General features: G+C 39.2%; 1 protein-coding gene across 3 annotated transcripts in view; it reads left to right on the forward strand.

The window, feature by feature from the left end:
• The first annotated feature begins 13568 nt into the window (after positions 1 to 13568).
• The window catches only part of BANK1 (B cell scaffold protein with ankyrin repeats 1), a 299128-nt gene continuing 297971 nt past the window's right edge, over positions 13569 to 14725 (forward strand). For all 3 annotated transcript variants that reach the window (XM_053666388.1, XM_037156882.2, XM_053666389.1), the window contains exon 1: positions 13569 to 13863. In XM_053666388.1, coding sequence (XP_053522363.1) covers positions 13794 to 13863 — 70 coding nt within the window. In that variant the 5' untranslated portion in view covers positions 13569 to 13793. The remainder of the gene's footprint in view (positions 13864 to 14725) is intronic.

The following is a 14725-nucleotide window of genomic DNA, read 5'->3' on the forward strand; positions in this document are numbered from 1 at the left end:
GAAAAAAATTAAAGAAATTCATCATTACCAAACCATTATTGTATGTGAAATGTTAAAGGGACTTATTTAAGAAAAAGAAGAAGATCAAAACTATGAACAATAAAATGGCAAAAAAACCCTTATCTATCAACAATCAAATCTAAGAAAAAAATAAGCAAACAAGAAGAACAGACAGAATCATGGATATGGATGTTCTGATGGCTGCCAGATGGAAGGCAGATTGGGGGGAATGGGTGAAGAGGTGAGGGGATTAAGAAGTACAAATAGATAGTTACAGAACAGCCATGGGGATGTAGAGTATAGAAAATGGGGTACCCAAAGAACTTATACACTTGACCCATGGACATGAACAATGAATGGTATGGGGATTGCCTGAGGGAATAGTGGGTGCTGGGTGGAGAGGTTCAAAGGGGGGGGTCGAATTGGGAAAACTGTAATAGCACAATCAATAAAATATCATTTAAATAAATCAAGTTACTTGCTCCCTACACCCTTCCCCCCCAAACTCCAATGTAGAATTATGAGATAGGGGCAAGATAATTAATATTTCTATTCAAGAGAGTAATGGTAGTTTGTGCATGGAACATAGTGGTCACTGGTCACAGCAATGCCAGAATCTAGCTGGACAAATGTTTTTAGATCCCCCTCCTCAGGAACTTGGAGAAAAATCCCCTTTTGTATCCAAGTACGAACTCCCATTTAGCTTCTGATAAATATAATTAGTGTTCAAACCAGGGTTAGTCTGCACTGTATATGAATTTAACAGAACACAGTAATTTCTCTAACATACAATATCTGAGTTAATGAGTATAGGACAATTTCAGCAAGGACTAGGAAAATCATTACCATGCAAACATGATATGCTGATACAAGGTTTCTCCTCTTGAGTATCTTTCATTTACTGGATTCCAAATCTGTGAGATGGCTCAGGTCTGAAATCAATTTTTCTTTAATATAGTTAAAGCAATCTATAGATTGAAAAATGTCTTTGTTAAACGTCTAGTTATTTTGTCCAAAGAAGCTCTGCTGTTCATTATCTCCACAGGTATCTGCAGAGGTAACAAGCTCCCTTGTTTGTCCTGCCAACCTTGCTAATTGAAATTATTGTACCCATTTAGTTTCTGGTGGTTAAAATACCAGAATATTTTGGGATTCTATCATCCCCTTTACTACCTAGGGTCCTCTTTTGTTGGAAGGCACTCTTCCTGGTTCCAGGAGCTGTAACCTCCCCATGGCTAAAGCTGAGTGAGCAACATTTGGACCATAAGCCGCTAAGGAGACAAAGCTTATCTCCCTGGCAGGAGCGCTGCTTCTGCTCCTTTTTTCATAACTGGCCCCCAGTGCTTGATCAGTTAGCCAATGACAGGTAAGATTCCCCCAGCAGGGAATCACCTAAAATAGATGATCGCATGGAAGTGCCAGGGAAGGACTTGGGGGGCTATGAAGAAAGGGGGTGATGGACCCTGGACCCTCGGCTTTGAGAAAGCCGGAGTCCTCATTCTGTCTATGAGAAGTCTCCTAATCTCTTGGCTGCCTTACTCCCCCTGCCTGACTTAAGCCTGAAACAATGACAGAGGGCAGTGCAGCCTTGTGCTGGAAAGAGCAGGTTCCCTGGGTGATCAGATCTAAGAAAGAATACATAAAATCCTGTGAAGCCTGCTTTGCTAAGAATGGTCTTAGTTAAACGACAAAGGCCCGGGCAGGAAATGAGTTTGTTTCCCAAAGTTTTGTAGCCTCTTAGCTGACAGACCCTGACTCAGAAGAAGCCCTAATAGTTCTTTGTATGCTACCTGCTGTTTGATCCTTACTGCCTCACAATGATTAATTAGCTGCACCTGTATTCCTGAGCAAATTAAACCCAATAAAAGCCTGTCTAGGCAAGGGTCAGCGTGCTCTCCCCTTGAGAGAGTGGCCAGGCCACTCTGTGGTGCTCCCCCCTTGAAGGAGTAGCCCGTGCTATCCTTTTTCCTCCACAGGACTCAGTAGTCCATGTGAATTTGTCTCATGTCTCATCCATAATGCTTCAGACACTGCGGACCGGTGTCTGCATCACTCCTTATGTAAAAGCCCTGGTCTTCAGATGACAGTTGCTACTAAGCTTAACAATTCTGGTTCCCCACACAGGAACACACTCTTTATCACTTTCTAAACAGTATCATCTGGGCGTTTCCATTAGACACATTCATCTCATGAGTTTTCTGTCTGCTGTAATATTATCCTCTCTAGTAAGCCTATCTGAACCTTAAAGGCCCCTTGCTCTACCATTTACCACAGCAATTCTACTTCATGTGATAAGAGCTATCAATATTCCAAGCTTCAAAGTTCCAAAGCATTGTATTGGCACCTCCAGAGGCTTGCCAGGATGTTAAAGACTGTGTCACCGGAAGGTGAACCCATATTGAAAAGTCCTCCATTATCCCACTTTCCCCGATTCATCCAATTCAGGATCCAGGTCTCACATCTTGCTGGTACATGTAACCTAATTCTTCCAGCTCTTTTGACTCACAGACCCTTTTCCTCTTCCTTTGAGGAGCCCTATTCTTCCTAATTATCAATCTGGTGGTTACAAGAAGAGACAGATAAATAATGAGGCAGGATGGGGTACCTTGATTTCTAAGGCACAGGCTTGTGCATTTTTGTCAAGCCAGAGGATGTTCTAGCTTTTGTCATGGGGAAGTTGTTTATTTCCCTGGGCACAGCATGTTCAGAGGAATCTGAAGATTGAAGTGCATAGAACCATAGACGTAGCTGTTACTAACACAAGTTTCAGGATCTGTTCCTTCCCAATCTGGGTTCTGATTTTAGCATAGTTAGCTTGTCCAGATTGAGAATTTAAACTTCTCTGGAGTTCTGCTGTTCAGAAAATGAAGTCTTGGCCCTGGAGGTGAGAATTTCTTTATTTTTTACATGTTGCCTAGGAGACCCTTTGTATTTCATAATTTGTTTTATATTGGTGACTAATCACCTTTGGCTGTTTGTTTGCTACAGCTATTCAGTTCCACAGTCCTTATCATTACTATTTTCCCAAACCTCTCATGTGCCTGAGAAATTGCACCAGTTGATTCTTTCCTTTCCACAGGCACCCCATTCCAGTTCATCCCAGAAAAAAATTACCAATTACACTGAAACCACATGCCGAGACTTATTAGTGTCGGGGATGATATCCTCATGGCTGGAGTAGGATCCAGCTTCAAGTTCACTTGAGGGTTTTCTCCCTAGGGCCACTCCTGACACCAGCTGTCACAAGGTCTCTGCTGATAAACATTCCTAGGAACACACATTTAAGGGGTAAGAGAAGTAGGCTGGGGCCACAAAAGGAGTTGAAAAGATGCTGTTGCAACAGAGACCTTGGGAAGTTCTTTTCTTTTTAGGGTTTAAAAATATTCTAAAATTAGATAGTGAGTTAGATTGCCATACTTTGGGAAGTTCTCATGTTGATGACCCTTCAAAGTTGTCCCACTGGGTAAGGGATCCAACTCTTTTACTTCCACATCAAGCTCCCTCAAGAGCTCATTGTACTTCTGGAGGCAGGATATCTTCTAGGGACAGCGAGTAACCTTGAGCAAGGTGGCTTCTTTCTGCCAAGGGCAAGTCTGGAGAGTAGAGTTGTGAGCTGTCCCTACCCAATACTCCCAGCAGCTGAAAGGTAAGTGCCTACATAGTATGTCCCCTCAGGCCCTGCTCAATCCAACCGCAAAAGTCATATCCAGACTTTCAAGCTGATTGCTTATAGTAGACATTTTTAAAAAATGTTTTTTCCTTTATTTCCTGATTACATTAATTTTTAAAAGATTTTTTTTTTACCATTTAACCCCCTATACTCTTTTCTACCTCCACCCACCTCCCTACCCCCAAGAATCACCACATTGTTATCTGTGTCCATAAGTTCTTTCTCTTTTTTTCCTTTTTGCTCCTTCCCCCCACCCCAACTGTTCTCCCTCCCCCCAGATCTATCCACCTTCTCTGAAAAGGCATTTGTTTTTTAATCTACTCATACTCTTTCCTCTTTCTGGAATAACATCCACCTTTTTCTGGGAAATGGTTTTCTGCTAATCTAACCACGTGCTCTGCATTTTTGTGGCCATCTTCCCACATCTCTCCACTCCTCCTCTAACTGTTGTTGATTGTCCCAAAGATGATCACCTGACCTCCACAAAATGAATCCGCACGCTCCACACCTTCCTCCCTGACTGCAAAACTAGCTCTATAATCAGTCTAGATCAACGAATACCCTTCATTATAAATTTTTAGTAATAGTTTCCTTGAAATATTATTCACATGCCATAAGATCCACCCCTTGAAATTGCATAATACAGTCATTATTAGTATAGAGTCCCACAGTCAAACCCACTATCTAATATTAGCATATTTTTATACTCTTAAAAAGAAACCCAGTACTCAGCAGTCACTCTCCATCTGCCTCTAACCCCTGGTCCTTGGCAATCACTAATCAACTTTCTGTCCCTAAGGATTTGTCTATTCTGGACACTTCACATAAATAGAGTGATACAACATGTGGTCTTTTGTTACTGGCTCATTTAACTTGGCATAATGTTTCCATGTTATAGCATGCACCAGCACTTACTTCTTTTTTTACTGAAGGGTAATATTTCATTGTATGGTTATACCACATTTTTTATCTGTCAGTTGATGGAAATTTGGGTAGTTCTCACTTTCTGACTATTATGGATAATGATGCTATGAACATTTGTGTCTGTAATTTTTTAAACTTGATACCAGAGAAAGCAACTCACAATGCTATGCACTTGCCCCTCCTTGGCATGTTTTAATATTTGGTGGGAGTTATTCTAGAATTGGAGAAAAGAAGTAGAGGAAAAGAGAACAATCCTTTATTTCCGTTTTCCACAAGTAATAGGTATACTATACCCCTTCCCATAGCTTGATTACACAACCCATTCATATAACCCATTTTACATGAATTGCTTTGAGCTGGGTTTCTCTCATGTGCAGACAAAAGATTGAAGGCTATTACATGACTTCTGCTAAAACCTCAAACAATGCTCTTAGCAGTGGAGCTGTTTAAATGACAAAATTCCAAAGTTTAGAAATAGCTTACAGCTGCTTTCTGATTTCAACTCCCTAATCTCTGTGAAAATAACCTGCCTCTGAAAATAATCCCCAACACCGAAGCACAGAACTCCAAGCCTTACTTTGTTCGGAAGTCACCCTAATGACATCTTATCACCTCTTCCAGTTTTGGCTTAACCAATTCCTTCTGCACCCTAGCTCTGGGTTTAATTTCATGTAAATTATCATTAGTTTACCTATCTGCCTGGCTCACTAGATTGAAAACTCTTTGAGGTCTGGGATTTTTTCTTGTTCAACTTTGTGTTTCTAATAGTTCTCACAGTAATTAATTCATCATTTATTGAGTTTTACATATTTGTCCCCTGCTCTATATTGGAAACTATGATAAGCCAAAATGAATAAAATCCTTGCAGGGCTTACATCTTATCATGAGAAAGCTGTATTTCAATCCATAAGAATAAAATGTATGTGTTGTTATGGTAAAAATAAGTACAAGCCATTAGAAAGTCAAAAGAAGATGTAGTCAATTCTACTCCAACTATTGAATCTTAGATTGATAGGCAAATCCACTTGAAGCCCAAGGAGGGAATTCCCTTAGGTTCTGACAAACATAGGCAATGGTTAAGTCAGGGTTAGTCTGCACCAAATTTGAGTTAGTTAACTAGCCCATTCAGGTTCACAGAGGCCATAAATCTCAAACTGTTCTGTATTGTGGTTTCCAGTTCACCAGGACACAAGTCAGATAGTAGATCTCTTCTTCCCTTTGTGTCCAAATAGGAGTTAGGTGGATGGACCTGCTCCTTGAAACAGAAAGGACCCTAGCCACGCCTCTTCTCACTGGTTATGCTTGTGGGGCTGGGAAGTTGCATAATACGTACTTTTGCAAAGGGTGAAAAAACGGCACGCTTTCCCCACAAGTAGCTTCTCTGTTTCTTTTTTAAGGTAATATATCTGATTAAAAAAAAGTGGCTCCCAAGATAGAAGTTGCAACCTGTTACTGAAATGAGATCCCTTTTTACTACCTATGAAAGATATAAAAGGGAAAACTGTTGATACAGTTGGTATCTACCCACTTCAAGCAGTTTCAAGGGTAGAAGATTGAAAAATCACCAGTTGCTAAGGGTATTACAATAATGAGTGTGTTATAGTAAAGATTTAGAAGACAGAGTGACATATTTAAGCTCTGTGCTATGATAGCTTTCGAGATCTATTATAATGTTTCATTTGTTTGGGTGTAGCAATTCACTTGTGAAAATAGTTGCAAGGCACCAGGGAACACTTGCCGTTTCCTGGATTGAGGCTACTGTAGACATTGTATCTTCATTAGTTTAAATCGGTCAGGAGTAGGGATAATTCATCCTCAGGGAAGGTTTTCCTCACTTGAAGGTTAGTCAAAACCTCCTATGCCCTGCCTTAATCTGCTAAATATCTCATGTAACCCATATTATCAACTATATAATAACACTGTCTCTTCTCTATTGTAATTTTGGAATACTCTATTATAATTATCTTATTATAGTTCTTTTACTTGTGTTATGGGAAATACTCTAAGGATATAAACCATGGCATATAAATGCAGGTGTTTGATGTATAATTGACTAGAATGTCAATTACTGAATGACTAGATAGTAATCCATTGTAATAGACTTTTGTATATTCATTTTTTTCCATGTTCATTAGTGCTATTTTATGGCACATATTTATTGTGCCTATAAACCAAAATTCTTTAGTTTTAAACTGAATTTTTATTAATCCTATCTGTTAATTACTTTACTCTTAAGCTCTGTTAATGAATTATATATTTATCATATGAAATATTCATCCTTGATATATCATTATTAGAATTTATACCCAGAGAAGATAATCAGTAAAGAGTTATAAAGGGAAAATAACTTTTTATTCATACATTTAAATGTATTTTCTTCTATTTTGGTTACTTTTCAATATTATTTTCAGTCTTTTCCAAAATGAAGGGCTAATTTTTTTTCAGTAGGAAACAAACATTAAAACATCTATACAAAATATTTTCACTGGTACTCACAGGATTAAAAATACTTTCTAGATTCCTCAGCCAAATTTTTTGAGTTGCTCCCTCACTTACCTCTCTAGCCATCAGACAAATTCACTATCCCCCTTACTTCCTCTACTTTTGTGGCTGTTCAAGCTACTTCCCAGAAGGGAGGTAGCTCTACCCACGGCTTAAACTCTTCTCTCTTTTCAAAAACAGTTTTAAATATCCTTCTCCTATGTATATTTGACCTACACTCACAAACAACACAGGTCTGAATAATGCCTCCTCTTTTCCTCTAAGCCATACATGATGTTTTTGATTCCAAGAGATCTTCAAAAGAAAATACATTTTTTGTTGGTCCCAGTAAAGATGGCCTGTGCTTCCCCTTGCATCCCTCAAGGGCTCAGGCTGCATGAACTCTACGTGAAGTCTGTGACAGAGTACAGAGCCTGTGCGCTGAGAAGCCTGTACCTGGAAATCTTGTGGATGACTCGCATATTGATCCCACACAGCTGCTCTCTCAGAAGGTGAGAAATGCATGCCAAACTAGCCACAGGAAAGGTGCAAAATGACCTCTCTGAAGGTCTGCAGGAAAGACTATTCTCTTGGCATTGGTTTTATGTTATACACATCTTGGAAAATGAAAACTCATTTTCGGTGAGAATTCTCACCATGAATTGCCACTTTCTGTTCTCATTCCCCTTTTAGCTCTTTGTAGAGTCCATTATGCTGACTTCTTTTTCTTCTTTGAACGGGTGTTTCATACATGGACTGTAATGGCTTTTGCTTTTCGGGTCATAGTCCAAGAAAAAGGACTCATGGACACGGAGGACAGTGTGGTGATTGCTGGGGGAGGGACATATCAGAGGGATAAATCATAAAGGGAAAAAAATACAATAAGTTTAAAAAGAAAAAACACCCGGGACCTTAAAAGGAAACTTATTTCACCAGCTTCAAACAAATATCTGCATTTTCTTCTCTTCTAAACTGTTAACAAGCTACTTGCTGTCTTTGAAATTGAGTGGTAGACATGGTAACTACCTTCTATATTCTCTCTCCATTTTTAAATTGTGTCAAAAGACACAATTCTCAGAACCCTCCCCAAGCAGTAAGAACTTAGTTACACCACTGGCTGAAACATTATCTGCTTCTCTTCCGGTTAAAATTTTTCTCAACCACTTCCTGTTGTTGTCTTCTGGTTTCAAATATTCTCAGTTTCAAAATTTCCTTACTATGATTTATTCATAATAAATATTGCCCCTACAGTCATATTACTTACAAGAATATTCTTGATCCATCCAAAGGTCCAAAGGCATTCTTCCATTGCCACAAGTCTGTTTAGTATTACTTTATCTTACACAAGTCTCCCTGCTCCCCACCCCCCACTAAAACTGAGGCGGACTGTCTAGAAGGCAGACTATGTGGAAGCCAGAACTGTGTCTTTTCATCACTAAATGTCCAGTGCCCAGTACTTTGTTTTATATATGATGGGTACTTACTAAACTCTTATTATATGAATTAAAAATAGATAATGACAACATAAAGAAATGTTTCCTTTTATCAGTCCTGTAGTGCAGTGAAGCCAACAGGTTCAGATATTAAGAGACCCGTGGTGAATTTAGTCCTAAGAAAAACTCTATTGTATGTGAAGTGGGGAGTGCGGCTGAAATCTTAATCAAATCTATAATTATAGGGTAAAAATAGAAGCAAATTACCAGAGTTTACAAAGAAATTCAAAACAACCAGAAAGAGAAATGGAAGATTTTGGAGTTCTTGACATTCAAACACTTTATAGTATTGGTTGTTAAAACTCAGACTTACTGAACAAACTCCTTTTCCCTTGTGAGCACAGGCCAGAGGATAGAGGCAGTGATATCAGCTGCAGTAGAAGCAGAAAACTTGGTTAGTTCAAGTCATCCTAAATCAAATAGAAAAGAGAAGATTCAGCACTTCTACTCAGCCACTGGAGAACAGAGTCAAGTGCATAGTGCTGACAGCCCTGCAGAAAGGAATATCACAAAGCTACTACAGCCACCAGTTAATAGTGAAACACTGCACCATAGAGATTTGGAAAATCAATGCTACGAAGAATTGAATATTCTTCCATATATGTTTATTTAGAAGAATGTAAAAGAATTTTATTTATTAATGAATTTCCCCAAACAATTTACCACCCTAAATTTATGTGTTAGTTTCCTATTGCTGCTGTAATAAATAACCACAATCTCAGTGGTCTAAAACAACACAATGCCATTGTCTTACAGTTCTGGAAATCAGAAGTTCACAATCATTCTCAAGGGGCTAAAAATCAAGGTTCCCGCAGGGCTGGTTCTTTCTAGAGGCTCTGCAGGGGGATCTGTTCCCTCACCTTTCCAATCTCTAGAGGCTCCTTTGGATGGCAGCCCTTTCTCCACATGGCAAGCACATTGCTCTCATCTCTGTTTCCTCATCATGTCTCTTCTCTGATCTTCCTGCCCCTTGTAAGTACCATTGTGATTACCTCAGATAATCTAAAATAATCTTCCTGTCTCAGGGTCCTTGACTTAATTCCACCTTCCATGTAATGTACGGTAGTAAACACACGGGCTCTGGGGACCATAATGTGAATATACTGATGAGACCACCTTTATGCAGATTAGTATTGTAGAATCCAGGTACACGTGAGAAGGGATAAGAAAATGAAGATAGCCTCCCATAACAATGAGAAATATTATTGCTAGGAAATTCCTTCAGACCTTTCCAGTAATTGTTATAGTTTTGAGCTAGCAAGTAAAAAGCATAATAACAACCTGTGAAAATAATATAATTCAGTGTCTAAAGATCTGGACATGTTTTTCAAGAGGAAAATTCTCCACTAATAAATAGCTGTGAAGAAGCAAAATACATTTTCGCTTGTAGAATAGATGGATGCTTTATTTAGGAAATAAAGCCAACAGCATTAGCAAAATAATCCAGTCCCCATAAGGCCCAAAGAACCAGCCCTGACAGCTTCCGCAGGAGCACAGTGAGCAGTCTTAGCCTTCCACTCACCGGAAGAAAGACTCAGCGTGAAGCTCTTATAACCTCCACAAAGTGCAAAATCATATTGAGGTCATCGATATGCTGCTAGAAAAAAGAATGCAAGGGAAGAAGTCAATGGATCCAAGAGTTTGATATATTGAGAAACAGGGAACCAACTGGGGCTAGCGTTTTTGTCCTTTCTGTAACACAGATAAAACCAGAAACCTGCAATTACACACCGTTGGTGGCCTTCTGGCTGAAAAGCATCTCAGTGTGAGAATTACTAAAGGCCTCTTCCCTAAGAACGAGAACCAAGAGACAATCCGGCATTTCAGACAGCATCATTTCTTTAGGAGACAAAGCTGGGGAAAAAATAAAGTCACCTGTGACTAAAGATGAAATCGACACTGAAACAAAGACTGAAATGAGTGAAAATATTTCTAAAATATCTTTTCATAAATGCATGGGCAAAGTCAGAAGACATGTAAGAAAGACTTAAGTCGCCACCTCTGTGTGTATGGATGGGATCACCGCACATTTTCATTTTTTTGTGTGTGAAAAGTGTCTACATATCCTCAGCCAAATAGCACCAACATTGTAATGAATGACAACTTTAGTTCACATCTATTTTAAAGGATATGGATGTTCATTTCTATGAGATTATTGCTCTATGGGAAAGCAAGTAGAAAAACAAAAGCAATTTTAATATGTGTATAGGTATAACATTGCCTATGATGTCCATGAAATATTTAACAACGACTTTATGTGACCTTGAAAGAAACGGAGGATTGATACGAGGGCAGGCCATGGAGTCAAATTGAGGACTGAATTCCAGCTCCGTCACTTAAAACTTTTAAAACCCAGATTCCTCATTTGTAGAACACAATTAAGACCATATTTAAAATAAAAAACAGGTTACTTGAACATTGTGAAACACTTACATAGTGCTTGGCACATTGAATACTTGAAAAGAAACAACAAGAGTAGCTGTTACTAACACCAAGTAATGAAACAAAAGCATAAGTAAGTAAATGAGTTAAAACATTACTTCATAAATTCAGAACAACAACTATGTGTTTAGTCAGTACCTGAAACAAATATATAGCTAATTTTTGGACTTTAATGAAAGATTTTTAAAGACTTTCTAGTATAAAGCCTTATTAAATAAAATAGTTTAAAAAACAGCCCATAGCTTTAAACACATTTTTGCTTCCATTTTTTTCATTTACCATTATGATACTGATGTGAATAGTGAAAGTGAGCATCTGGAAATGTACTTAATTGTCCTATGTATTGTGAATCTTTTTTTTCTCTGTGTATTATAGGAAATGGTAATAAAGTTGGATAGCTGGAAAACACTTCAATATAATTATTCTAATTTTCTCATTTAGCTCAGAATACAGAAATATTTATTCCCCGGTTGCCCAGACTGAAAGATGGAGAGTCAACGTGGCGTCCTCAGCCTTCTGATTCCCAGTCCCGGGCTCCTCACCCAGGAAGGGAGCTCCAAGCACACAAAAATAGTTAACAAGGATAGTTTTCAGTTACAATGTGCCACCCGAAGACTATCTTTATTATGTTTTGTGTGCATGGTAGACAAGAGCACTAAGTATTCCCACAGAACTAACTCGGATGGGTGCCTTTGAAGATTTGTTTGGATGCTTCATTGAGGAGCATAAGTTGGAGTATTTATGTCTCTTCCTTCCTCTACAAAATATTGGTCAAAGTATTATTTAAGACATTGCATCAATTAAGACAGTGTTTGTTTATTAGATTCCACATATGAGTGAAATCATATGGTATTTGTCTTTCTCCAATTGGCTTATTTCACTTAGCATAATGTTCACCAAGTCCATCCATATGGTTGCAAAGGGTGAAATTTTCTTCATTCTTTTTATGGCCACGTAGAATCCAATGTGTCAATGGACAAACTGAACTAACAAGCAAAACAGAGACAGACTCATAGATGGAAAGCAGATGAGAGCCAGTGTGGGGGGGATGTTAGGGGATGGAAGGATTGAGCAAAAAGGAAAAAGGGCTCATGGACATGGACAACAGAGTGGAGACTGCTGGGAAAGATGGGTATAAAGTAACTAAATAGTTATGAAAAAATACAATAAAGATTAAATTAAAAAATAAAGACTTTGTTTCCCCAGTATATTGAATTGGTTTAAAAATACATACCCACCGAACCAATTTCTCTCCCTCTCTCCTTCCCTTCCCCTCTAAAGATAAATAAATAAAATCTTTAAAAAAAAGTACTAGAGGAAACCTTGGCATAATTTTAAAAAAAATACATAATGCTGTTCTAAGAATTGGGTTTCCAAAAATATTGACCCAGAGTTTTCAGATACACTGCAATACAAACCCTCTGTCTTTACCTTATTTTACTGGTCTCTTGGTAAACAGATATTCACAGAAGACAATAAACTTGTCAATATATTATTTCTTAAATTATATTAAATGTCTTCATTATTTCAAATACAGAGATCAACTTAAAATCAATTATGAGTTTAGAGGACGTTCTGGAAAACACATAAGTACGTCTGTAATAGTGTTCAAAATTTGCTGACATTTAATATATTTTCCAAGTGTTCTTCATTATATTATAAAAAATGAAAGCAAGTTCAGCCCTAGTCAGTGTATCACAGTTGGTTGGAGCACGACTGAAAGGTTGCAGGTTTGATTCACAGTCAGGGCACACACCTATAGGTTGCTGGTTCATTCCCAGGTCTGGGCAGGTATGGAAGGCAACCAATCTATGTTTCTCTCTCCCTTCCCCTTTCTCTCTAAAAGCAATGAAAATACTATGCTCAGGTGAGGACAAAATAAATAATTTTTCTAAAGTCCAGTTATGTGAAAAAATTAACATTTGATACTTGAGATTTAAGGTATTTCTCTAAAAGACTGTGTATGAGGTAAACAGTTACTACACAACACAAGCCTTCCTTTCAGGTTTTTTTTTCTGGAAAGGGAGTCAGGGCCATTTAGCTACAGATTATTACCAAATCTTCACATTGATCTTCAACATTTCTTTGAACTTCCTAAGGTAATTTAGAGATCTTTGAAAGAAGAAGGGAAATTTATTTTAAGGATCTGGGGCAGCTGTGAATTTCTCCTGTCTTTAAAGAAAACAAAGCCACAAAGAACACTCTCATTCAGAGGACCTATTTAGATCCATATCTAATTTTGTGCTGGGTCCAGTTTTGACTTTACAATGTACGAATCTAATCTAAAAAGCCTGGGCCAAATGAACTATTTAAAAAACTAGTATATATCTCATTTACATCTTTATCTATATTTTTATTTTTATATTCATACATCTATTTTTTAAATTTATACCTATTACTCCCCTTTTCCAGCCAATGCCTCCTTCTGATATCCCTATTTCTGCCCTGAGTGGGGCACGGAGGAGGACCTGGATGGGACAGGAGGAGCTGCAGTGACAGGTAACACAGCTCTAAAACTGTCCTGGGCGAAAAGGTGAGGAGGGAACAGGATCACAGAGCATTAGAAACCAGACCAGCCAAAAAAGGATGCAAGAGCAAGCCCCAGAGCAGTTTCACTTCCTTCGGGTGCCCTGCAAAGCTGAGCCCGGTCCTGCGGCCTGAGTGCTGGAGCTGCGTTGCTGCGGAGAGCGAGGCCCCAGAGACCACCAGCGCGCGAACTTCAAGTCCGGAGAGCCGAGAGCTCTGCGGCACCAGTCTGCAGGCGCCTTGGCTTCAGCGACGCGATGCTGCCCGCAGCCCCGGGAAGAGCGGGAGGGGGCCGGGAGCGGCCCCCCGGCGGCCCAGCGCCCCCAGGTGGGTGGGCGCATGTTCGGGACTCTTGAGCTGGAGGCAGCCCGCGAGTCTCAGGGGCTCCGCGGAGAAGGAGGACCATGCGGTCCAGTGAGGGGACCAGGGTTGCCCACTTTCCCCCATCTCTGCCTGCCGGTCCATCTAGCAGCCCGGCTTCTATGCTGGGAATTTGGACGCGGCCAGGCGGGAGCGCAATCTGTGTGCTGGCCAGTTCGCCAAGGCCAGTGTCTCTAACTTTCCTTTAACTGGATCTTCGCGGAGCACCCGGGACAGAGTCCTCCAGTTTCTAAAATCACCTTGGCACGTGTTAAAGGGGTGCAGGTGTTTTAAAGTTAGGCATAATCCTAAAAGTTCTGCCCACATGTTACAGCAAAACCCCGTTTGCCATTGCCCTGTTTGTAGCATCCACCGTTTACTTGCTCTGCCTTACAAAATCCAACCTGGAAAACTGCTAGGATGGATCGTGACCTGCTTATCTGGCTAATGTGGAACCACTTCCCCTGCTAATTTGTTCAAAGGAAAAACTGTCAACTTCTTTGAATACATAAACGAATTTACAGGTCAAATAGACACCAGGGCATTTGTAGTCTGTTCTTTTTGAAGTATTTCAAATGCATTTGTGAACTTTATAATATTATAAAAAATGTTCAGTTTTGTTTTTTTTTTCCAAAAAAAGCCTTCAGTTTGGTGTTAAGATAACTGGATATGGTCACAGTGAGAAGTGCACAAAGAAGATCTGAGTAAAATTTTATGAATCTGTTCAATGGATTTTCTCATAACTTCCTAGAATTTTTCAGGTATTAGAGTTTTGGCTTCAGTTGCTTCTCTTGGTTAGTGTATGTTTTCATACATAAAATTTAAAAGA

The sequence above is a fragment of the Artibeus jamaicensis genome, unplaced genomic scaffold, assembly GCF_021234435.1.
Source record: "Artibeus jamaicensis isolate MK-2021 breed Jamaican fruit bat unplaced genomic scaffold, CSHL_Jam_final contig_452, whole genome shotgun sequence".
NCBI classification, from domain to species: Eukaryota; Metazoa; Chordata; class Mammalia; order Chiroptera; family Phyllostomidae; genus Artibeus; species Artibeus jamaicensis.